Source organism: Siphateles boraxobius, unplaced genomic scaffold (genome assembly GCF_051911475.1).
Source record: "Siphateles boraxobius isolate OS27281-9 unplaced genomic scaffold, OSU_SipBor_1 24, whole genome shotgun sequence".
NCBI lineage: Eukaryota > Metazoa > Chordata > Actinopteri > Cypriniformes > Leuciscidae > Siphateles > Siphateles boraxobius.
The window spans coordinates 15,203,732-15,230,108 of record NW_027508855.1 but is presented as its reverse complement, the minus strand read 5'-3'; the positions used below and the strand labels follow the sequence as shown (position 1 = coordinate 15,230,108).

The 26,377-nt window shown below is 36.6% G+C and overlaps 3 protein-coding genes across 5 annotated transcripts; 1 reads left to right on the top strand and 2 right to left on the bottom strand.

Annotated features, from left to right (window-relative positions):
- Positions 1 to 776: 776 nt before the first annotated feature.
- sdf2l1 (stromal cell-derived factor 2-like 1) lies at positions 777 to 3,213 on the bottom strand. The gene is made up of 3 exons (XM_077241614.1): positions 2,908 to 3,213; positions 1,665 to 1,861; positions 777 to 1,551 (listed from the first exon to the last, which is right to left on the bottom strand). Exons 1-3 carry the CDS (start codon positions 3,083 to 3,085, stop codon positions 1,273 to 1,275), a joined length of 654 nt encoding a protein of 217 aa, XP_077097729.1. The 5' UTR covers positions 3,086 to 3,213; the 3' UTR covers positions 777 to 1,272.
- Positions 3,214 to 5,324: 2,111 nt separating this feature from the next.
- On the top strand, positions 5,325 to 12,340 carry ydjc (YdjC chitooligosaccharide deacetylase homolog). 3 transcript variants are annotated; one of them, XM_077241612.1, is made up of 6 exons: positions 5,325 to 5,431; positions 6,530 to 6,708; positions 7,287 to 7,443; positions 9,687 to 9,786; positions 10,962 to 11,086; positions 11,364 to 12,340. In XM_077241612.1, the coding sequence occupies exons 2-6, from the start codon at positions 6,545 to 6,547 to the stop codon at positions 11,370 to 11,372; spliced, it is 555 nt and encodes a 184-aa protein (XP_077097727.1). In that variant the 5' UTR covers positions 5,325 to 5,431; positions 6,530 to 6,544; the 3' UTR covers positions 11,373 to 12,340. The 3 variants fall into 3 exon arrangements, with proteins under 3 accessions (XP_077097727.1, XP_077097725.1, XP_077097726.1); XM_077241610.1 differs by having other exon boundaries at positions 10,962 to 11,139; XM_077241611.1 differs by lacking the exon at positions 5,325 to 5,431 and adding an exon at positions 5,660 to 5,992 and having other exon boundaries at positions 10,962 to 11,139.
- A 247-nt stretch (positions 12,341 to 12,587) lies between these two features.
- On the bottom strand, positions 12,588 to 19,101 carry ube2l3b (ubiquitin-conjugating enzyme E2L 3b). The gene is made up of 4 exons (XM_077241613.1): positions 18,730 to 19,101; positions 16,793 to 16,888; positions 15,943 to 16,129; positions 12,588 to 14,424 (listed from the first exon to the last, which is right to left on the bottom strand). Exons 1-4 carry the CDS (start codon positions 18,754 to 18,756, stop codon positions 14,270 to 14,272), a joined length of 465 nt encoding a protein of 154 aa, XP_077097728.1. The 5' UTR covers positions 18,757 to 19,101; the 3' UTR covers positions 12,588 to 14,269.
- Between the last annotated feature and the right edge of the window lie 7,276 nt (positions 19,102 to 26,377).

Sequence of the window (26,377 nt, the reverse complement as noted above, 5' to 3'; positions counted from 1 at the left end):
ACAGTATAGGTTTTAATTTGGTAATAGTTGTTCAGCGTTTTTGACGCTTATAGTATGCCAATATGTATAGGCTAGTCAGTCAGTTTTCCACTTTCCGCCCCTCTTTTCATAGGGATATTCCCTTCTTCTCAATCTCAGTGCGTGTCAGGACTGTAGCTCAATGCTGCCCCCATCTGGATGCTGCGTGTCATCTTTCATATAAAAGAATAACGAAATGAGCAGAAATATGACACTCTTACCATCACCTTAAAAGGTCACTGCAATTGTAATTTCAGAGTAATCCTTAATACATTCCAGATAGAGCGCAGTATTTATAATACGGTACGATTGACAGGATTCAGAAATTATTCACATGCGTCACAATGATGCACCTGCTGGTTTACAATTTTTATATTACATGGATATTTAAAACATGGGTAACACTTTACAATAAGGTTTCGTTTGTTAACATTAGTTAATGTATTAACATGAACTAACAATGAGCAATACTTTTTTACAGTATTTATTAATCTTTGTTAATGTTAGTTAATACAAATCCAGCTGTTCATTGTTTGTTCATGTTAATTCAGTGCCTTAACTGATGTTAACAAATACAACCTTTGATTTTAATAACGTGTTAGTTATGTTGAAATCAATATTAACTAAGATTAATAAATGCTGAAGAAGTATTATTCAGTCTTAGTTCATGTTAACTAAGGTAGTTAACTAAGGAACCTTATTGTAAAGTGTTACCAAAACATGATATTAGTTGCTTTAACTGAAATAAAAAAAATTAATAACATTTTCAAAAAATTTATTTACTCTTTCACCAAATTATGTACATATCGGGTCATATACAGTATGAGGGGGGAAACAACTACTGGGAGTTACAGTTATATTGAAAACTTAAACCAAAACAGTAATTTCATATCTTTCATGTGCACAAAACTACTACAGTATTTCATAGTACAAGTTATTAATGTAAATTGTTCTATTAGTAATATGACATCCTAAATATAATTAATAAAAAATACACAATTTTTTTTGCCCAAAATCCTGGTTTTTAAAGTCATTTTATTCCCTTATATACAAAAAGACAAATTCCAATCATAAGAAATCTAGTAAAACAAACCTTTTCGTCTTTTTTGTCTGTGATGTGATTTTGTGGGTGAGTTTTGTCTCAAAAATTGCAACACAACAATGAGTTTGACCAATAAACGTAAAACTTTGAAGAAACTGAAAGTTTAAATAGAGAAGGCTTCACAGCATGTGTGAGAGGAGTACAGTGCATCATCAGAGCTCATCATGGTTCACGGGATCACTGCTGGGCTGAATAAAAACCCCCTCCATCACCTTCCAGTAGTTATGCTGATTGGGTGAAGGCATTCCATGGACCTCACGCTGGCCTCTGATTGGATGACCAAACTGCTCTCCTGTAACACTGAGGAAAACCTCAGTGCCGACGTGTTTAAATCGCACCGCGTCGTCACGTTCCCAGTATGTTGCGCTGCACTGAACGCTCCATACGTCTAAATCATCTCCTTCTCCATTTTCGCCAAACGCACTCACTTCCTGCAAAAACAAAACCGCTTGTAATAACCTGGGTTATGCTCTACTACAGTTATAATTCAAATCAAGCCACCTGGACATGTAGGTTAAGTTAGGAGAGTATTGTGCGGGTGTACCTGGTGGTTAGACAGCGGGGAGCTGAAGTGATGCGAGTGTAGGTTGCGTCCAGTCTTCATGTGTGTTATTCGGATGGCCTCTCCGCACCGTATGGGCACCCCACGCTGACAAACGCGGTCTGGTTTCCCACGGATACGCCAGTAGCTGTTGGCATCCTCGGCCGAATCCACGCCTGTTACTGACTGCTGGCCACTGCCTGCAGGGTATCGTGTAAAAAAATGTTTGGTACATTTGAGCATATATGTATGCATCCCATATGCATTTACATAGTACTCTGAGAATATAACAGTAGCTTTTTATAATGCATATAAAAAATAAATACATGATATTGACAAATAGTTATCAAATATCACAAAATATCATTGAGAAGTAACTTCTCCAGCTTTTTATTGTATTTACATTCCAAATTTTTTAATGGCACGTTATTATTGTTATAATTATACTGTTAGAAGTTATATAAACATTATCATATCAAGAATCAATTATACAACATTTAAAAAACTCTTGAGATTTAAAATCTCTTTTGCAAGAGGGTCCTGGATTATTATTATATAATCATCAAAATGATAATAATTATTAATAATTTATATTATTTTTCTTTACTATTCAGGGTGGACATTCACTATTGGTCAATTTATGTAGAGACACACATATAGATAATTATACAAACAGTTTTACCTAAAGAACGGCTAAAATATCTGGATCCACTGAGTGAAATATCACTCATTATAACACACACACACACACACACATATATATGTTTTGTTAAAAGTACAATCAATTCTAAAAGATTTAATGCCACTTCGAACTAAGAAACTCACGCCACTCGAAGGAATACCATAGTATTACCATTCCAAATGTCAAAAATGGTATTACCATGTTACCTTTGTTTTACTATATTGTAGTGCACCTGTCGTCATGATTACATGCATCCTTCAGGTAAACATATTATATCATAACCAACAAAAATAAAACCATTGAATAAGAGACATGATATGAGAGTCTATAAATGCTTTCAGAAAGGCAGATACAGTACTTTGCTGATCACTGATGGGAAATATTACTAATCATCATTAGCTTCCTGGCTAATGCATGCATGCACCAGCTGGTATTACACTAAGCACAATAATATAAGTGAATAAAAGGCTCAAAGTGAATATTAAATGGTCGGCAACAACATAAGCATCCTCTGAGGGCTACGTTAATCAAATTGTTAAAGGTTATGCTTATAAGTGGTTATACCTGATCCGTATTTGACATCATGAGAGTGAAGTCTGACGCTGTGCCGTGTGTTCATCAGTTTGATCAGGGATCCACACGTCACGTAGCTGGAGTCCAAATCACTGGCCCCGCATTGGGCAAACATGAAACATGCTAAAATAAAACCCAGAAAGACAGATATAACTCTTAATTGTCCCATTGTTACACCAAAGTTACAGCAAAGTGTCTATGTACATCACAAAAAATGGATACGGTGAGTCCCATTCAAACGCTGACACGCTTTCTAACCAATCGCATCATGACAAGTCCGAAAACAAGGAAGTGATCCGCGCACACACTCGGAAATCAGTGATTGGTCGAGGATGATGTGACGTAACCATTTAAGTCCATTGCAATACGTCTTGTTCTCATGGCATTGATTCAAAAATAAAAATAAAAAATTAGTTCACATTTAAATAGTTAGAAATATCACGACACTTTTATTAATGAAGTCTATTTGAATATATATCAATGGGTATTTAAACATAATTTGTTATAAGTTATTACAGAAAGTTATGTTAACGGAATCATATCAAGAATCACTTATACAAACATTATTCTTTTAAGAACTACTAAAATGTAAGTAGCCTAGTTAAATATCAGTTTATTATTGTTGCTATTATTATTGTTTACTGTTATTTTAGTTGTATTTTTCGATATGGATTCATTTTTGGTACATTTACAAACAGCTACAATTCAATTACCAATTCTGATGTTAGATACAGGTACAAAAGAAAAAACAAGCAAACATAAAAAAAAATCCATTGTCATTTTATATAAAAAAAAATTATATAATTATATATATATATAAAATATATATATATATATATATATATATATATATATATATATATATATATATATATATTCGTTTAGCTTACTGGCTAATTGTGTACAATATGAATTGTATAAAAGTCCAACATGCACCTAATTTTATTTTTATTTTCAAAAACAGATTTTCTTTCAGTGTTTTCTTGAAAGTGCTATCTGTCAGTCTTTCAAATTTCACTTTTAATTTAATGTGTTACTTTGCAGTTTCTTAGAATTCAATTGTGAAATTTACTAGCAATTTTGGATTGAAAATTTCACACTGAAAATTTTTCAGTGTGTGACAACTGATATCAATGTGACAACATACACAGTTCAACTATGTGGTTAAATGTACCTCACCTTAATTTATAATTAAACCTTATAATTTAAGACTACTTTTGAACTAGTGGTTTGAAACCTAGATAAGCACTAAATACAAAATGAGCATTAATGCAATTAGAGTTTAGCTTCAAAACATTAGAGATACTAAGATATAGCGCTTGTGATAACTGTGTGACAACTAACCCTGGTCTCCACTACAGCTTATTAAAGAATCAATTTCCACAAAGTAGTGTGATCCACTTTTATATTTTGTCATATAAAAAGAAATAAATCGTTGTCAACTGAAACTAAGCACATGTTTACTTTACAAGGATTAGTCAGGCAGTTTATTTGTTGGATTCTATGTGATTCATGTGGGGGTGTCCCCCTCAAATAAAATCATGTTCTGGGGATAGGATGGGGTGGGATGGGATGGGGGTGTTTGGGTTGAAAGAGTGGGGCGCACCCCCCCCCCCCCCCCCCCCCCCCAACCAATGACAGCCCAGGTTATTCTAGCACATAATCTAAGTGATTGCATGTTATTGTTATGCTGTTATGTCAGGTGGCTGAAGAACCAAAGATCATAAACATGATACTCTCTCTCCCATTCTCTCTATCTTTGTAATGTGTTCCATATTTCTAAGGTTAAGTGTCTTGGGAAAACATTCATGAGCCTCCATAGACACGTAGGCAAAGTCACACCTGCTGCCTTAAGTCTGTGTACAAGGAAATCCTTCAGTTTCACATTCATAACATTGAGAGAAGCAGAATCCTGACTCTGGTGAGTATGCCATGATGTTTGAGATGATCATTTAATAATTGATATCTAAATTTGAAAAAACTTCCATAAATGTTTGCAATAAGTTCATCTCTTTGTTATTTCTCAAAATACCAGATCTTTTTATTCAGTCTCTATTCTTCCTAATACAAGGTGGATGCATTTGAATATTAAGGAGTCGTGTAAAACATATTAAAATAAGATATACTTTGTGTATGTGAAATATTAAGATTCAGCTTCAAAAGTATGGGCATCTCCTGATCTCTCGCAGTATAAAAATTACTCTTAGAAAAAAAGATGCAACGGGGTTCTAAATATATTCTTGACTTTAACACATATAGGCTAAAAGTTTTTAAAAAACGTAATCAAAAACTTTATCAAATATACTTTATATATCTATATCTATATTCTACATCCATCAGGATGTGAAAACTACATGGGCCTATTTGGACATGTGGTGTTGTTTTATTGACACCCTGTAGAGGGCGCTGCAACTCCGGAAAAGGAAATTGCATTAAAGTCTTCAGTCGCCCCGAGCTGTGTTAGATGGATACAGTGTAAAAGGGGATTAATGGCAAAAACCTCGCAATAAAATGGGTAAGCGATTACTACATTATTACTGCTAGCTAGGCGTATATATTATAAACCAGAATTCGTCCCATTTAAATGATAAAGCGTTTGTTTCTTAGAATCCCGGCTACACACTAAACCGAGTATGTCATTGGGCTGTGTAACTTAGATCTGCAGATGCGATTATACCTGAATGTGGGCATGGATAAGCAGTGGCAGCTGTTAGTATGTTAACACAGATGAAGTGAATAAGGCGGCAGACTTCTAGATCTGCCTTATTCGCCGGTGGTGATAAGCAGCTTTCCCGCAACCGATTCGCGTTTAAAACTGACCCTTTCGATTCGCCTTTAAACATTATGATGTTGAATGACGTGAGTCATTTTGTTTCCTGTCGTGTGGATGACTTGGACTTCCATCTCATGATGATTCACCCCAAGACTTTTCTGTCTGAGTTCGGTTTGAAATTTATTTATTAATTTATTAATTTAGAGATCGATAATCGGTTTTATTGATGTATCTCCCTCCCGGACATTTTGCATTTAATCCTCACTGTTTGATGAATCTCTAAAGAGTAACACAAAACAACAGGTAGAGTAACTTATTTAATGCATTGATTGCCTAATTTCTCAACATTTTAATAAATAAAATGTGTGCTCTTAGATCAGACTTTAATAAATATCAACATTTAGTTGCAAAAATTAAAACGTATTACGTTAATTAATAATATTTATAATATATTCTGCATTAGTTATTATTGTCAAAAAGTACAAATAAAACCAATTCGAATTCTGTTTAGCATAAAAATAATCATTAACATAAATCAGCTATTTATTTTCAAGTATGAATATCTTTACAATTAGACAGCCTAAAACAAATATGCAAATAAATTTGTGGCCTTTTAGATCAGGCAAAACAATTTAATTTAACTCCACAAGTAGCAACAATGTATTTATTATTTATAAAATAATTTAATTCTGTAGTAAACTCTGAAGAGCCATTATTTATTATCATTCTTCTAAATGTAAAAAATAAAATTAAAAAAGCAAAATAATTTCAATCAAAGCAATATAATTTCAATCAAAGCAATATTGGTTGATCTTCTTTTGTGTTTTTCTTTTTCATCAGCAAGGCGAGGAGAAGATGCCTCAACCCAAGGTCAAGCTGGTGGTGACGGGAGATGATTTTGGCTACTGCGAGAGAAGAAATCAAGGGATTGTGGATTGCTTCAGAGCTGGTGCGATCTCCAATGTCTCTCTTCTGGTGAATGCAGTCTCAGCGAAGCACGCGGCAGAGCTGGCCAAAAGGTACAGCAGCTGATTTCTAAACTACGTTTGGTATGAGTATGATGACACTCTCCCTTACATGTGAGCCTGTTAAACCTGTTCCCAAAGATAAGATTAGGCCTACTTGTAAAAAAAAAAAAAAACCCGGACAGGGTAGATGTATAGAGGTTAAAATTTACTCTTCATGTCTTTGCACCAAGGCAAGGCAAGTTTATTTATATAGCACATTTCATACGCTATGGCAATTCAAAGTGTTTTATAGAGGGGAATTAAAATAATTACAAAATAAAAGCAAGGAAAATTTAAATGGTTACAAAAGAAATTAAAAGAAATATATGATACAGTTATAAAATAAATTCAAAGATTAAAAAGATGATACATGGATAAACTTCTCATCTGGGAAAACACCGGTGTATCATATTTTTCACAACTCCCAGTTTTACTCTGATATTTTCCCATGGTGATTCCACTGTGTCTGTGGTGTTACTTAAAAATACTCACCAGTTATAAAAAAAAAACACACAACAAAATTATTAAAACTATAATTGAAAAAATTCAAAATGTTATTAAAATCAATAATAATAGCTTCTCATGCACAGGTATCACATCCCAATCGGACTCCATGCAAATCTCTCAGAGGGTCTTCCAGTGTCTCAGGAACTGAAGGGCTCAACAATCCTCAACAAGGATGGGTTCTTCCATGGGAAGATGGGCTTCAGGGAAGTTTTGCAGAGTGGTCAGCTCAAGATGTCAGAGGTACACAGGAACACGCACCTATAAAGTCCAACCCAAAAGCACATGGGAGTAAATTTAAACCATAAAGCTGGGCGTCTATGTGACACTGTTTACATCACAGTGAATAGGGATTGTTTTGTATTCATGTTATATAGCAGCAGAGGTTGCCTTTGTTGGAGGCCCGCCCTCCATTGAAAAAAAATGATGCGACTGCAATTACTTTATTATCTCTGTTATAATGTTATCTCATATTTCACACTTAATATTCTATTTATAAACAAATTCTATCTGTATAACCAGAATCTCGACCGAAAACAAAAACAATCAGGCATTGAGAGCAATAAAAATTCGAGAAGAGGGATTAGATAATGGATGTAATGGGAATTAGTACTAATACAATATGAATAGAAATAGACCTTGGCTTTCCGATGACGGAGTGCTCCAAAAGCTCCAGACAAGTTTATCCTTATTCTTTATCCTTATCCAACAATCTCATAATGTCGTGTTGGAATGATAGCAAGTGCGTACAGTCTTTCTTGTAGGATGATGGACCGCAGGTGTTATTTTATCAGCCACAGGTGTGAGATATAGCTTAACCTTCTGGTATTGTTTATTTGGGAGTCACGCGTGTTGTTGGCATTCAAAAGGACCGACCACCTGAAATATAACTTTTTTTTATTTCAGTAAAATCAGCGTAATACAGAATCTTTGTTCAATAATAATGGAATTTGTCTATTTTGCACTCTTGATATTTGAGAGTTTCACCCCTGTGCACTTTTCTCTACATAGTGAAAATTCTCTGTATGTTTTTTAAATATTTCTCATGTATTAATTATGGCGGTCAAAAATCGGCGAACAACAAAGTGTGACTATTTTTTTTTTTACAACCATTTAGCTTTTTTCGATTCAAGTGCACCATTGTTTTTTGTGGTGACATAGCGACTGCCGCAAATGTCACAGAGTTTCGTACAATTCTAATGAAGTAGCGATTTTTAAAATTTTTAATAAAAATTTCTGTCTAAAATGACCGAACAACACTAGAGGTTTAAATATAGTGAAATGAAATTATGAAAAAACTGATAAGATACTTTTAAATATGAAACTAAAACGATCACTCATTTGGATTTGTTTGGAATTATTTTTATTGCCGAAATAGACCAAAAACAGACAATATTCTGTTTTTAAAAAATAGTCTAAAATGTAAGTTACCTAATATTGATTACTTGTTTATTGAACTGTTGGATTATTATCACATCTTCAATCGTGCTGATATTAACTTATATCCATTATAGGCCTATTAAAAACAAGAAAAACAAGAATTCATAAATGGACATTTATTGCGGCATATTGCATTTTGGGGGCATTTTTGCCCCAAGCCCAATAATGTCTGACCCTGGTGTGTGTGTGCAGCATGATGGCAGGGGTCGGGGGTCTTTTTTGAGGTCAAACGAAGACCCCTTCTATTAAGAGGCTCGTTTCAAGTGAAACGGATGAAACATAGCAAAGGCTGCTACTGTATGCAAGTGTCAAAGGTTGCTCAAAGTAGAGCATTAAAGAACTTTATCATCTTGATCGTAAGACGTGTTGACATTACATACTAGTTTAAAGCAACAGGTATGCAAAATATCTACAACTATGTAAATCTCAATTGGTGGTACATTTAAAAAGCAAATGATAAATGCCAATAAAGATAATTTCATAATTTTCATCATTCAATTTTTTTTTAAAGTTCACTAAGGGTTTGCGCCCAAAACAGATGTATTATATTTTTACATAATTTTTTAACATTTTCTCCTTTTCTCTGACCCTTTTATTTTATTTTTAAAGCTTAGTTTCAATAGATGTTGTTTTCAATAGTATTTTTTCACATAAGTTTTTTGTTACAAATTAACCTGTTGGTAGCACTTTATTTTCCGGTCCTGTTTTGCATGAACATATTATGTACTTATTGTAGTAATGACACTAACTAGGTACTAACCCTGGACCTACCCCTAAACCTTAAATAAACCCATGTGGTTACCTTACACTACTCAGTACTTTTGTGGGTTAGGATACTTTTAGTACATTGAAAGTGCACATACTGTAAAATAAAGTGCAACCAACCTTTTTATTTGCAAACATTAAGGATAAGCCAATTTTCCACAATATAAATTCTTTAAATATTCGGTATAAAACCATTTTTAAAGTTTCAGACTTCAGAGCCAAGCACAGCACTACCATTTAAAACACATTTGTTTTCCTGTGTTGTTTTGTCTGTTTATAAGGTGGAGGTGGAGCTCAGAGCCCAGGTCAATCGTTTTTGTGAACTGGTTGGCCACGTGCCCTACCATATGGACGGCCATCAGCATGTGCATGTGCTGCCGGGTAACAGTTTGAACAACCCTTTTCACCTTACATTTACATTTAATCATTTACCAGACGTTTTTATCCAAAGCGAATTACAAATGAAGAGAGCAATAAAAGCAATCAACCTAGTTCTGAATTCGTATTTAGTCGTTTCTTGAAAGTGGCAAAAGACATAGCGGCTTGGGTTAAGTTAGGCAGGTCATTCCACCAGCAGGGAACAGTCCAGGTAACGGTCTGTGAAAGCGATTTTGTGTGTGCATATAGGTCTGAAGTAGTGAGTTTAGGTATAGGGGTGCAGAGCCAACGGTTGTTCTAAAGGCAAACATCAATGCCTTGAATTTAAATGTAACTATTAATACCTTATAATGGCTGCCAATCAGTCTGGCAGTGTGTCAGTTTTATTTTAACTACACTATACCTCTTAAACATTCTTTATTTTCATCGATGGTCCCATAAAGAGCCTAGCCTGGTTAAAACCAGACCCTTCTCAGTCGTAACTAAGTTAGGGTCTTGGGAATGTTCATTAGCAGCTCATTTCCAAAGGGGCGTCACCTAGGGACGTCACTCAAATGCCTCTGTAAGCAATTCCATAGACCTTAAAACCAATCAGATCGATGGTCATCTTGTAAAGCCCGCCTCAACGTTTGTGATTGGTGCCTCGATTTGGAGAGATTGGAAATGAGTTTGAATGGGCTCTTCGCCAGACTAACTTGCAGAGCAAATCAAAATTTGCCGGAAGTTCGTCTGGGTTTTCCCAGGCTATAAAGAACCTTTAACATCCATGGAACCTGGAAAAATATTCTCTAAATTATTAAGATGTTCTTCACACTAAGAAGAAAATGATTCTTTCAAGAACTGTTCACTGAAGAGTTCTTTGTAGAACCAAAAATGGTTCCTTAATGGCATCGCTGCAAAACTCTCCTTTTGGAACCTTTATTTTTATACGTGTATCATTTAAAAGTTTGGGGTTGGTTACGGTTTTTAATATCACTAATGTTCACCAAGAGTCAAGACCGGGTTTTTTTTTCAGGATTCATTGATGAATAGAAAGTAGAAACCTTTTGTAATATCTGAAATGCTTTTACTGTCATTTTTAATCCGTTTAATGTTCCCTTGCTGAATATAAGTATTACATTTCCTTGTTACATTGTCTTCTTTTCATATTTATTTAACTTTTTTCCCATTGTTTTCAGAGGTGCGAGTGGTGTTCGCCCAAGTTCTCTCTGATTTTGGGGTCACCTACACACGGGTCCCCATAGAACCTGGTCTTAAATTCTGCACCTTCCCCCCATCACATCTGCAAGACTTCAACACACAGGTTAAAAAAGATGCCCTTGAATCTATCGAGGTCTTTCATCGCCATGGAATTAGGTTTGTGAGGCAACATTTTAAAGGATCAGCATCTGCTTTCCAAGATTTCACAGATGTTTTTTTGTCTTCAATATCCTTGTATAGTTATCAGTTCATCGCCTTCAAAAACACATGAACATTGAATAGTCTATAAATAGTCAATTTTGTCCTTCATATAAGCAGGCACAGTATAAACACAATATGCATGAAATCTAATCAACTAAGTACTTTGTATGACTCCTTAGGTGGCCTGATGTATACCTGGGGCTAAGCACCATGGGTAAAAACATGTCTGTGCCCAACCTGAAACGCGCGTTGGGCTTCGCGCTGGAGGCTTCACTGGATGACACTGTGACTTCCCCATTAATACTGACGCAGTCCGATGATGCCGGGACCGACTCCTATCGACCAGTTACAGCAGAGCTTATGGTGCATCCAGGATATCCAAGTCAACATCAGCAGGGTGGATGTGGAGAAGGACCAGATGACTTCTCACAGTCTGCAGACCGACTGCACGAGCTGAATACTTTGAGGGACCCTTCGGTGCTTCACTACTACAGGCAACAGGGGATCCACCTCTGTGCCTTTAAAGACTTTTAAACACTTATAGCAGATTATTTGGGGCATTTCAAACCGAATGTATGTCTGCTGTTAGGAAATAAGATCTTGACCCATACCTCAACAGATCAATTATTTATATTACAGTATGAATGCTTGGTTTGGGAAAAGGCAGAAAATCAGCATTCAGTTTCTTTGTGCTGCGTACAAAGCCCATACTAAACTATTTGAGGCTACTACCTGTTAAAGTACAGCCAAAACAAGAATATTATACCAATTTTTCAACAAAAGCCCAAGTTACTATTAGATTGACCTTTTTTAAATTGTATTTTAAGTTTTCTTTTTACAGCTGCTATTCACTTTAAGATGGAGAGCTGCTTCAGGCTGGTTCTTATAATAGGAAGTTGCCATTTTAATTGGATTTGATTAGAAAACTTTTGGCTTATTTGTGCTGAAAATTCTCTCAAATATTGCAGAGAATTGTAAAATCCAATAGCAATCTGTATTTATAACTGTAACATACCACATGAAGATTTTAACTCAACATAACATGTAGCGATTACTTTATATTTAAAAATGTAATGGTATTTTTCAGGTACAATGTTTTTAATGAATCTATTTATGATATTTTTATTAACTTGAATTAAAAGCACAGTACCATTTACTCTGGATTTCTTTGTGGAAAAAAAGGCTTTGAAACAAGTATTATGCTTTAGCATCGAAAGTAAAACTGTATTGTACAAGCACATACATTTGGCATTTTATCTTTTATGTACTACTGATTAACACCATAACTTTAGACCAAGGATAAACGTTTAGACCAGTGGCACCATAGAAATGCATTTGTGCATGTGCAATATGTGTATGTATTTGTACACTGATCATCCATCCTATTGAAACTCATTCAGAACTAGGTCAAAATAGCCTTTATTTGGTGAGTTCAACCTTTTGTCACATATTAGGATTAACATGTTTATAACCTGTGTATATTAAATTCAGGCCATTAGTGGCATTTCAGATGTAAGCTGTAATTGAAGCAACAGTTCGGACTTTAAGTAGTAGCCTTCATAAATATATCGTTTACTAATACTAATATATTCAGGTTAAAAAAATCTATGAACGCTTTTAGAATTTGATTTCAGCACACAAATCCGTAATGCTCTTTTAAAGTGGGGCATCCCAGAAAAATATTTTGATTGGTTGATTTTAATAGGAAATCCCTGACCAATCTGTAGAAGTGGGGAAAAAAAGTGAATTTAGCCAATGTTTGAAAGGTTCCTGTGATTGGTCTTCCTCTTTTATTTCGGTACACAAAAGGGAGTGTTTTTAAAGTCTGCACAAAAATAAGCCTTTAAGAAGAATAAAATGACACCGAAGAGAGCAAGGGGCTTATTTGAGGCATAGATTTCACCCAAATGCATAAGCAAATATTACTTAAATATCTTGAACGAAACAAAGCCCAAAGAACCTCGTCGATTTTGCATTATAAAGCGTGGCGTACTTAAGTCAGTCTTAAGTAAACTCTTGACAGATTGAATAATATACTTTAAAGAGAATGTTCTAGAAAACGTACGGTCAACTACTGCGTTTATTCTGTGTTGGGAGAAAATAAGAATAATATTCTTCAGTAGCGTACATTTCTGTAAATCTAGGGGCCATTTCCCTGTTTAAACCCAAATAATCAATAATATACAAGAATCTCCTATGAAACACGTTAAAAGAGAGATGTTTAAAATGAGTGATCATCAACATGGAAAATTACGTTCACTCACACAAAAAACATTGTTTTCATCCTTCCTTTTTCATTTGTTAAACTAAGTATTTCATAGCAATCTCAGCCTTTGTTTCTGACTCTACAGTGGTTTTGCCGATTCGAGGCTTGGTAAGGGGCTGAAAGTAGCCTGTTTCTCAGACATACCATGCAACCCAGCAAGTGCAGTGAAAGTAAAAGGGTTATATGAAATAATCGCTTGCCCTCACTGAAATCCTTCAGCTGGCTAACCTCCATTCCTCCTTAATGTCTCCGTTTTGTTTGGTATTGTGGAAATCAAAGAACACACATGTAAGAAGAGGGAACAACATAATAATAATAATAATAATATACATGATAAATTACAATCCATCTGGTTTTAAATGAACTGTCACTTCCAAAAGTAATTTCTGAAAGTTGTGTGTAATAATGCAATGATTCATTTTCTCATTACAAAAGGGTCAAACAGCATTCATAACTGAAACGCCCTGTACAATTTCCAACTTCTTTCTCTTAAGTTATCCTCTAACAAATTTCGATGCTTTCAAACTTCAGAAAGAAAAAAAATAAACAACATAGTAAAAAGTTAGTAAGGGCCTCAAGCTAACACCAGAAACTCAAGATGTCCTCACGGTGTCCTGCTTCAAGACGGAGGCTGCAGCTGCGCAGTACTTCTCCAGCTTGACTAGAGTGACACGTGGAAAGGAGAGGAGAAGGAGGGAAAGCGGGAGGGAGGGATAGAGGATGGCAATTGGGTGTTGGGAGGAAGGTAGTAGAGCGAGGGGAAGAGGATCAGAGGAGGGGGGGGGGGGGGTTCTGGGGCTACACACTTGTCTGGTATTGTTAGTCCACTGGCCGCTTTTCGCCGTGTTTCTTTGTAAACTCTTCTGCATTCTTAAAGAACTTTTTACGGTCTTTTGAGTATTCTTCTGCTAGGTCGGCCCTCAGAGGGTGTTCTGGCTGTGGGTCGTTCACCAGGGCAATGAGCGACTGAATTACTGTAAAAGAAGGGGAAAGAATGCTGGTTAGGCAGGAAATAAGAGCCACATTATTCATAAGAATGCAATATACAAAACTGTAAATCCTAACGCTCAAAATAATTAACTGATTTGAGTAGGGTAACCCTACCATTTGAGTAGGGTTTAATTGAAATTAAACAAATTAGTTCAATCAAGGTAACATTTATGAGTATTTAGAACTTCATTATTTTTTTTTTGAGCTCACAAAAAAAAGACACTTTTTAAGTAATCTGAATCGTTTCCTTGTTTTGAGTTTTATGAACTCGTTTCTTTTAATTTAGACAAACTTAAATTTAACTGAAACTGGGCTGGGATTTCTATTTCCCAGCCATGATGATGACACTCAAAAGGGAGAATAAATGCTAAAATTAAGTGTTTTATAATGTGTGTGTGTGTGTGTTTTTTTTTATAGCAAGATTAATGTAAAGTAGGGGGATTTAGTATGTTTCATGTTGGATTTATGGGGATTATCATTATGGCGACGAGTGGAGCATGAGCTTGGTTTGAGAACAGGTATATGTTAAATGTTCTATATTGCCTTATTTATTCAGCAATTGCTGTGCTAATGCTATTACAGAATTGTGTTTCCAATTAGCAAGTTAGCATTTACTGAATTAGCTACTTAAAGCTAGCCAAGTTGAGATTACATGATAATTTAAGTTAAATGTATGAATTAGCTTACTCAAACATTTTTTAATTAAGAGCAATTAAAATATATGAGTACAAAATAAAAATGTGCCAGTCCTGCTTGCTTAAACTTTGAATTTCTTAACTTAAAAATTGATGCAACTTATTAGCTCAAATGTTTTTGAGGTCTGCCAACTTCTCTGGGTTTACAGTGTCCTCTAATGTAATCAATACACCCACAATACAAAACTGTGAGTAAAATCCCATAAACAACTTTATAAACTAGAAATTTAGTACTGCATGATCTCAACTTGGTGAGAGTGATCTAGTTTTCTGAAGAAATGCATGACATTACAAGAATGCAGTAAAAAGATCATATACATGTTTGAAAGATTGTTTGAATGCATCTGTTCCTGGAGAAATTTGTGATCATCTACAAAGCTGCAATAACTAACAACTGCAAGACTAGCAGATTCAATACAATCATATACACTACCGTTCAAACGTTTGGGGTCTGTAATATTTCTTGATGTATTTGAAAGAAGTCTGCATTTATTTGTTTGAAAATACTGGAAAAACTGTAATATTGTGAAATATTATTACAATTTAAAATAAGTGTTTTCTATTTAAAAATATTTTAAAATTTATTTGAAATAGAAATCTTTTATAACATTATAAATGTCGTAACTGCTACTTTTGATCAATTTAATGAGTCCTTACTGATTAAAAGTAATTATTTCTCTAAAAACAACGACTTCTATTTGTTCATGATTTCTACATAATAAAATGATGACAAGACCGAGAGTGTACATGAGAGCTTTCGCGGTCTGACTCATGTGGCGGTTTCAGGAATATTGCAGCGCATCTCACCTTGGTCAGTTTTGGTGGCTGGTTTCCAGTTCTCTGCACTAATAACAGGCAGGCAGACCTGTCCCTTCTCGTCAATGTTGGGGTGGTAGATCTTCGTTTTGAACGTGATCTTCGGTGGTTTGAATGGGTACTCTGCAGGGAAGATGATCTCGATCCTGAACGCCCCTTTGTCGTATGGAGGATTGTCCTGTGGGAGAATAAAGTGAATGAGGTGAGCACAGCTCAGTCGGTATTGTATATAATTAGAAACAAATGGATGTTGACAACGGGACAGAAGGCTGAATGCATGTAGTATAAGATCAGATATGGCTTGATTGCATTATGAAAAGCACAGATATCATCCAGGTCTAAATGCAGTCTAGCATTTGAAATCTGTTCAACAATGAACATACTGAAACTTAAGCAATGTTTTAGAAGAGTGGTGCCCAAGCTTATACTACAAAAGTGACACAAATCTAAATTGATTGAGGGCCGTGGGCCAAAAGTACATGTTGCTTTATTTAAAACAAAAATATATTAAAATTTACATTTAAAAAAAATCTGATTCACTTATATTCTCTACATTTCAATGCAAAAATAAAAGACATAAATTAGAAACTAAGATATGCTTAAATGGCATGTTTCCCCCATATTTCATATATCAAAGGTCATAAAAGGTCAGCCATCTCTGGCCCACAGACCATGGTTTGGGCATCTGTTTTAGCATATATATAAAGCATTTTACATGCAATTATGTATCAGATTTGTGTTTCCAAATTCTAATGCTGTCTTATAACATAATTTCTTGTCTTGACTTTATGGATAGGCAAATAACATGTGAATACAATTCATGCAAGAATGATAAACTTACTGGAACAATGAGGCCTTGCCATGTCAATATGTTTGATTCATCAACTTGAATGTTACGGAAGTTTTTCATTCCAGATTTGCGGATTTCTTCAAGCTCCTGATAAAAACAAGGGTTGTAAACAAGGATGTTAGATACTACTAGTGTGTTATTACAACTTTTAATTGTGGAGCAGAAATATAGAACATCTGAGATGGATGAGTTTACGACAAAACAACCTTTCTTTATAGCACGATCACCACTAATTAAGTGCAAATAAATGAATTCGCAATTATAGTTGAGTTTAAAACATTGGCCAACAGCTTATATTATGGTCAAGACACCAAGTGTAACCAGAGTCAGGTCTTGACCTAATGAGTCGGAGAAATTACCCCTTCCTCAGCAGCTTACTGTAAATAACTGACCTGAAGTGAGTGTGCATTAATACAACAACAAACCACACCTTAAATGTTTGAAGTACCATTATATCTGAAAACTATTGCCCTAACATATGCTTTTGAAGATGTCTATTCACTTCCACATAGGGCTACAACTTATTAAATCTATTAATCTGTCAATTATTCCTCCGACTAATCGGATTAAAAAAGGCTTTTTTTGGTGTGTGAATATATATATATATATATATATATATTCACACACCAAAAAAAGCCTTTTTTAATCCGCAGTCTTATGTTTTAGACAACTTGATCCAAGCAGTTTTCCCCACAGCATATCAGCCTGTGTCCACTGCTATATTTCAGTTGTGTTTTGTCTATAGAAATGTCATTCACCCCTGTAAAGTGACGTGACTTGCGGTGTTTAGTTCACAACACTAAGAAGTGATTAATAGATTTAAAATTCATTATTGATTTTTTTCATTATCAATTGGTTGTTGCAGCCCTAGTCTCACAAGTTCATACAGTTTTAAATAAAACATCAACAATTAGATATTGAAAAACAGGTACTATAGAAAGAGTGTGTTTTTACTGCCCTGTGAAGATTACCCATTTCCTACCATTACCACTGAGAGCTGATTGACATTTACAAACTATCTTATCTAATAAGGAAGTAAACTCGCTAAGATGATCATTGTGACAAAAAAAGTCTGCTAGCTGTACACAAACACACTAAAACCTCAAATGTACGACATTTCAGAGAGTTTGACCTCGAAAAAATAGGACAGAAACATCTAACGTTAAGTGGTTAAAAACAAGTTATTCACATGTTGGGAATGAAGTGATTTAAACAAGACGGAAGTTCATAAAGCGAAAGCTTGTTGTTAAGTCGGTTACGGTTTCGTTTTAAATGAAGGGCGTTACTGTAGCTTACCACCTGAAACAGTAAAACGTCCTATTTAAGTAGTAGTCTAATTATTTGTGCTATTTAAGCTTTAAACGGAGAAAGAGCGTCAATTGCAGCTTAAATTAGTCAGATGTTGCTGGTTTGGTCCCTTTGAGTCATCTCTAACGTCACTGCAGTGGGTTTAAACATTAAGATTCGGTTACAATGACCCATTAGATTTATAACAGCCGCTTAATTTATAGTTATTGTATTCAGATTTGTTTCAATCATCCAAATCCATTCTAACGGAACTCAACGCATTAGAATCCTATACATTATATTACAGTCATTTACTTGCAGTCAATAAACGAAAGGATTTTTTAAGACACTAAATCCTACTCTAACGGCACTTTGACCCATTGTCTCAACAAACTCGACCCCAAAACCCTGTTCTATAGTCCCGCGGCCTCCACCGGCGCTTTTCCTCCTTCATGTTTGGAAACGCGAAGCGAGCCGAGTCATCGAGTGAGAGAACCGCTCGTACCAACGTCGATCAAGCCCCAAAGAGCCAGCAAATCGCATTTTGGGCGAGTTAAACTTCATGTTTAAACCCATATCGCGTCGTCGTATGTGGTTACTCTTTATATGCGATGTAAAAAGTACGAGGTTTAGACGTCTACCTTGTGTAGTCTCCTGCTCGCCGCCATCTTGAATCTTTCAACTACTACCAGAATGCACCGCGCGGCGCAACGATGGAATCATGAGCTCGTGCGCGTTTTTAAAACTTCGGTTGATCTGGAATCAGATTTAATAGTCGCGTACAACCGACACAACAGGCGAGAGAAGACCGCGAATACTGATCTCAGGTCAGCACCTGTGGGTACTTTCCATTACAATACGAAACAAAAATGTAATTTATTACACTGTGGATAGAATTGGTTCTCCTGTGATGAATCAAGCTCTAGCCTTTATTATTTAACGTTACTTATCTCGAAAATTTATTGAACTGAATTACTGAATAATTTCAGTGAACTTCAGGATGTAGGTGTGCCGAGAAACACAAAATCCATTCAACGTCCTTGACAAGGAAGTGTCTTTTCCGTATTTCTAGTTTAGTACTAGTTAGTGACCACATGATGTCACTCCAGAGTAAGCAATAATTATCAGTGGTTAACGTTATTTGATGCCGAGTCAGTGTTTGAATTTGTGACATTACACAAACGACAACCCAGGGTTTTCAAGGGGAGGACGGAGTTCCAGTTCAAAATGCAGTGGATTTAGACCGTTTATTCACGTCCATCGCCTCCAAACGCGTTGCAAATGTCATACATAGTGGGATTTTCCACTCTTAGAAGAAAAGGTTATATATAAAAAACGTAAAGGTTTCTGTAAGGCGCTTCATATAGCTACAACCTTTTAGGGGTTTCCATCACGTGATCATTTTAGGGATCTATTTTTTTAATTAATACATTTTATTTTAATTAATTTCTTATTTTAATTAAACTTTATAAGTTAAACAGCTTGTAAACATGCTTTATCTCTAGAAAAAATAAAAATAACCCGTTAAACATTAAATGCATTATGCAATCATTTAAGACATTTCTCCTTATAAATAGAACCTTTTTGGCATAAAGGTTTCTTAATATTGAGTGAAGAACCCTAGGGTTCTATATTGAACCCCATCAAACCTTTTTTGTGATATGGTTTAAAAAAGAAAATATATGTCCCCAACCAGGGTCCGGCTGTGAATCTCAGTCATTTCCACCACTGGTTATTCGACATTACGCATTATGAAGTTAATATATTTTTAATGTACTAAACTGCAACTGCATTATTACAAATAATTGATTAAGTATATTTTAATATGTTTAGCATTCAAAAACATCAGGAGTTTTGCTTAATACATTCATTTTGGATTAATAGGTAAAACCGATGCTTAATATTCCAAGTTGAGTCACTTAAATTACTTAGATTGCGGGCATGAAGAATGTTAACACAGGTATGAAAATGCTAAGAAAACAGCTGCCTGCCAGAATATACAATTGAAGCATGTGATCTGACCTAGAACCTCTTAAAAACAATAGGTTTATTTTCACTGCATTGCATCTATGACTTGCTTTATGCAGTTTTAGACTTGTACATACAGTGGGGCCAAAAAGTATTTAGTCAGCCACTGATTGTGCAAGTTCTCCTACTCAGAATGATGAGAGAGGTCTGTAATTTTCATCGGTACCCTTCAACTATGAGAGACAAAATGAGAAACAAATAATTGATTAAGTATATTTTAATACGTTTTAATAGAATGAAATTAAAGTATATTTTAGATTACCATAAATGCTAATCAACAGTACACTTTAATCAACTACAATATAGGTAATTATGAAAATACGTACAATGATGGACTTAAGTTCTACTTCAGTATATGCCAAAAAAGCACTCTTACATTCAACTATTTGCATTTAATAAAAATGTAAACTATAATAGATTTTAATTTAATTTAAATGAACATGCAATTATTAACCAAAAACATTTAAAGCTTTCAAAAAAATCTAAAGTGTACTTATTTTTCACTGAAACCCAACTTAAAGCTGCAGTAGGGAGTTTTGAGAAAATGTTGACTTAGCCTGAAAATTTGAACAAGCACAACTTACAGGTCCGACCCCCTTGCTCTCTGCTGCGCTACAGCCCTCCCTCCACAGCTCCTCCCCCACAGCGGAGCCTGCCGTGAACGCGCAGGCTAGTAAGCAGGTCCACCGATGACGGCGGATTATAAACAGTTATGGAGCATTCACTAATAGGGACGAAACATCAACAATATGCTTTACATTGACTATGGCCTGCCCATACTTTGACTACAAACTTGGTCCTCAAATCATTATGTATTTTGCAATACATGTAACTTTATAAGGTTGCACTCTTTCTATAAGTTATAGCTTCTAAAATAACGTTAAAGGATTAGTTCACTTTTAAAAAAAACTTTTGCTGATAATTTACTCACCCCCATGTCATCCAAGATGTCCATGTCTTTCTTTCTTCAGTCGAAAAGAAATTAAGTTTTTTGATGAAAACATTCCAGGCTTTTTCTCCATATAGTGGACTTCAATAGGACATAAACGTTTCGAGGACCAAATGACAGTTTCAGCGCAGCTTCAAAGGGTTTTAAACGATACCAGACGATGAATAAGGGTCTTATCTAGCGAAACGATCGGTCATTTCAAAAATAAATAAAAAACTTTAAGTTTTATAAGCACAAATGCTCGCCTTGCTCTGTTCTGTGATGCACGTTCGTGATCCTGTTCGAACTCGTTCATCCAAATGAACAAATCTTTTTTCGAGTCATTCGTTCGTTGAATGAACGAAATGACTCCGAAAAAGACTCGTTCAAAATGAACAAATCTTTTTTCGAGTCATTTCGTTCGTTGAATGAACGAAATGACTCGAAAAAAGATTCGTTCATTTGGATGAACGAGTTTGAACAGGAGAGTCACGAACGACGGTACGCGCTCGCGCTGTGCAAGAGAGGGGTGATCAGCGCGTACACGAGCGTGATTGACACTGCTAAGACATTCCTCCTGGCTCTGATTGGTTGTTTCTGACCGGGAGCGGTGTATTTCTGCAAATGGCAATAGGACCACAGGGAGGAGTCAGAGGAGCTTGATTTTTTTTCACAGATTATCTGTCTCATATTCTACTTTCAGGACATAATGAGAGTTTTAACAAATATTTGTTTACAAAAGTTACCTACTGGAGCTTTAAACCAGCTTAATATCATTTGCTGGTCTCCCAACCTGGAATGCGTTTCTCAAAAGCATCGTGAGCTAAGACTTTCGAGCAAAATTTGAGATACGCACTGCAAGACTGTTGACTGGTTTCAGAAGGATTTTATAGGGTTCAGTTTTCTGGAATATTCTTTGAATGCAAGGCAATATGAAATATAGGCCTATTAATTTTTAATCATACATTTCTTATAATGTCTATGTCCAAATACAGTTTGAACAGGGTCTGTACATCAAAAGTTAAGTGCTGGATTAATTGTGTGAGCTGTTTGTGTGTATGTGAATTTGTGGTTTTGTCAGTTTGCTTATTTGTTGATTATCTTTTCTTGTCATAGGAGCCCATATACTACACCACCAACATGCTTTTCGGACCAAGGAGCGCTAAAAAAGTGAGCTTGCACTCTCCCATAGTTTCCTGGAAACCACATGACTGAGACAACTTGATCAGACTTGCTTCCCCTTCAGCAATTTCAGGTAATGTTGCTGATGGGAAACATTAACTATCTTGTTCCTGCTTTTTATATGTTTAGCATTCAAAAACATCAGGAGTTTTGCTTAATACATTCATTTTGGATTAATAGGTAAAACCGATGCTTAATATTCCAAGTTGAGTCACTTAAATTACTTAGATTGCGGGCATGAAGAATGTTAACACAGGTATGAAAATGCTAAGAAAACAGCTGCCTGCCAGAATATACAATTGAAGCATGTGATCTGACCTAGAACCTCTTAAAAACAATAGGTTTATTTTCACTGCATTGCATCTATGACTTGCTTTATGCAGTTTTAGACTTGTATATACAGTGGGGCCAAAAATGTTTAGTCAGCCACTGATTGTGCAAGTTCTCCTACTTAGAATGATGAGAGAGGTCTGTAATTTTTATCGGTACCCTTCAACTATGAGAGACAAAATGAGAAACCCCATTTGTCACATTGTAGGATTTTTAAAGAATTTATTTGTAAATTATGGTGGAAAATAAGTATTTGGTCTCACATACCTGTAACTTCTTCTCTTTTGTCCTCCACTCGTTACCTGTATTAATGGCACCTGTTTGAACCCGTTATCTGTATAAGAGACACCTGTCCACAGCCTCAAAAACAGTCACACTCCAAACTCCACCATGGCCAAGACCAAAGAGCTGTCGAAAAACACCAGGAATAAAATTGTAGACCTGCAACAGGCTGGGAAGAGTGAATCTACAATAGGCAAGCAGCTTGGTGTGAAAACATCAACTGTGGGAGCAATTGTAAGAAAATGGAAGACATACAAGACCATTGATAATCTCCCTCGATCTGAGGCTCCACGCAAGATCTCATCCCGTGGGGTCAAAATGATCATGAGAACGGTGAGCAAAAATCCCAGAACTACACGGAGGGACCTGATGAATGACCTGTAGAGAGCTGGGACCAAAGTAACAAAGACTGCCATAAGTAACACACTACGTCGAGAGGGACTCAAATCCTGCAGTGCCAGGCCTGTCCCCCTGCTTAAGCGAGCATATGGATGATCCAGAAGAGGATTGGGAGAATATCATGTGGTCAGATGAAACCAAAATATAACTTTTTGGTAAAAACTCAACTCGTCGTGTTTGGAGGAAGAAGAATGCAGAGTTCCATCCCAAGAACACCATACCTACTGTGAAGCATGGGGGAGGAAACATCATGCTTTGGGGGTGTTTTTCTGCAAAGGGGACAGGAAAACTGATCCGTGTTAAGGGAAGAATGAACAGGGCCATGTATCGTAAGATTTTAAGCCAAAACCTCCTTTCATCAGTGAGAGCCTTGAATATGAAACGTGGCTGGGTCTTCCAGCATGACAATGATCCCAAACACACCGCCCGGGCAACGAAGGAGTGGCTCCGTAAAGAGCATTTCAAGGTCCTGGAGTGGCCTAGCCAGTCTCCAGACCTTAACCTCATAGAAAATTTGTGGAGGGAGTTGAAAGTCCGTGTTGCCCAGCGACAGCCCCGTTTTAGATCACTGCTCTAGAGGAGATCTGCATGGAGGAATGGGCCAAAATACCAGCTACTTGGTGAAGACTTACAGGAAGCATTTGACCTCTGTCATTGCCAACAAAGGTTATGTTACAAAGTATTAAGCTAAACTTTTGTTATTGACCAAATACTTATTTTCCACCATAATTTACAAATAAATTCTTTAAAAATCCTACAATGTGATTTCCTGGATTTTTTTTTTCTCATTTTGTCTCATAGTTGAAGTGTACCTATGATGAAAATTACAGACCTCTCTCATCATTTCTAAGTAGGAGAACTTGCACAATCAGTGGCTGACTAAATACTTTTTGGCCCCACTGTATGTGTATATATATATGATAACAATTATTAGTGCACAACTCTCTGGAATTCACATCACTCCACGCTCTTTCTTTTCACATAATAAAATAATTCAAAATCAATATTTCATGTGATCAAGGCTTTCTCAGTAAGAGCAATATAGAGTTTTTCTTCTGAACCTTTGTGGTTTGTTTTGTTGGCTTTATTGCTGTTGGATTACTGGAAAGTTTACTTTGACTCCAACATTATACCACATCCAAATACTTCATGTTGAATTCTCAACTGAGAAACCACTGAGGGACTTTCCCCTTAGTGAACATACTTTTGTTATGTCATAGTTTACATATGGCTGGATGAGTGCCCAAGACCAACCCCCCCCCCCCCTCCCCCCCTCCCTCTCCCTCTCTCCCTCCCTCTCGCCCCTTTCCCCCCTTTTTACTCTCATGTTTCAATAGGATTATAGAGATAAATAACAAATAACACTTTTTAAGCAAACATTCTACAATACAAAGTAAAGATGTGTAATGATTAGTAACTTCAATTATCTGTAATGTAACATCCATTTTCCATGTATGTGTAAAGTAGTATAGAGAAAGCGTGCTCGCCTTACTGCGTGCATAATATTTATATATATAATATTTATAATTATTTATATTTATTTATTTATTATTTATTAATTTATGCAATGTAGACCTAGATGGAAATGCACATTTGTCCATTTTGGGTAATGTATTCAGAATGTTGGGCAATGCTTTCAGGAAGACCTTTTACCTGCTCTGAGATGGGGCTCAGATTGCGTGGGTTTCGTTTGTTTGTTATACATAATGCTGATAAACAATAAAAAAAAAAACTCTTTTGGAATGAGTTAAACGGTTACGACTGAAGAGGGAACGAGACGTGGGTACTCCCCTGCGTGATTGCGTCGTGATGCACGTGTATAAATCAGTCCAATGGAGAGACAAGACGTTGTCAACCAGGAAACTATAAAGCACACCTGAAAACAGACTGCGCTCGCTTCTGATAAGTTGATCACAGGCATCCAGGGAGTATGGCAGGGCGACGCAGTGTCTCATTCACCTCTTCAGGAAACCAGGGTTACAGTCGTAACCTGAGACGTTCCCTTTCAAGGGAACTCGAGCTGCGTCGAGACGCTGTGGGAACACTATACCCACGACACCATAGTAACAAGTGCCTGTTCATGTGAAGTTTCTGCGAACACCGAGACGAAAGCACCTGCGCCCCTGGAGTGGAGCCGTGGTCAAGGTCAAAAGCCTCACTAATGTGTGCAGCGAGGCAACATCCTGCCACATCACAAATATATTGGAGGGAAACTCCTGACAATAATGTTTTAGAATCAGCCATACTCTTAGTGTCTGCCGCCTCACAGTGCCACGAAGGAAACGTTACTAGAGGGTGTCTCCCCAAGGATACACCACTTAAAGGGACGTAGTAAGCAGCTAAGGCCGCCATGTACACCTTTAGTGTGGAGGGGGATAGACCTGCGGAGAAACGATCTGCAGTAAATCCAGCACTGCAACCACAGGGCAGATAACTGGGTCAAGCTGGTGCTCTCCACACCTGGAAGTGAACAATATGCACTTAAAGGTGTAGAGTTTCCTCGTGGAGGGAGCTCTGGAGTGGAGGATGGTCTCAACAACCTCAGTTGAGAGACCTGAACTTATGAGCTGGGGCCCCTCAGAGGCCAAGCCCAAAGTTTCCACAATTCTGGGCGGGGGTGAAGGATCAACCCGCTCGACTGAGAGATACCACCTCGGGGTGGAGTCTCCATTTCCCGGGCCTCGGCCCCTGCCTTGACAGGATGTCTGCTCCTGAAATTAAAAACCCTGGGATGTAAATTTCCTTTAGAGAGAGCAAATTCCCTTGGGCCCACAGGAGGATCTGGTGCCAGTTTGCGTAAGTGACTTCACCTCAGACCTCCCTGATGATTGACGTAAGAGACCACCGATGTGTCTGTGCGGACAAGCACATGATGGCCCCTCAGGTCTGGTAGGAATTGAGTGAGAGCTCGAAACACCACCATTTATGTTTAACATGTTTAACACCACCATTTAAACACCACCATTAACACAACGATTTATGTGCTAAGAAAGTAGACGGCCCTGCCACAGACCTTGCATTGAGCGACCACTCATGATCGACCCCCAACCTGTGAAAGAAGCATCTGTCGTTAGCATTACACGACGACATGAAGCCCCCAACATTGGGCCTTGGGCGAGGAACCAAGGTTTATTCCTGTT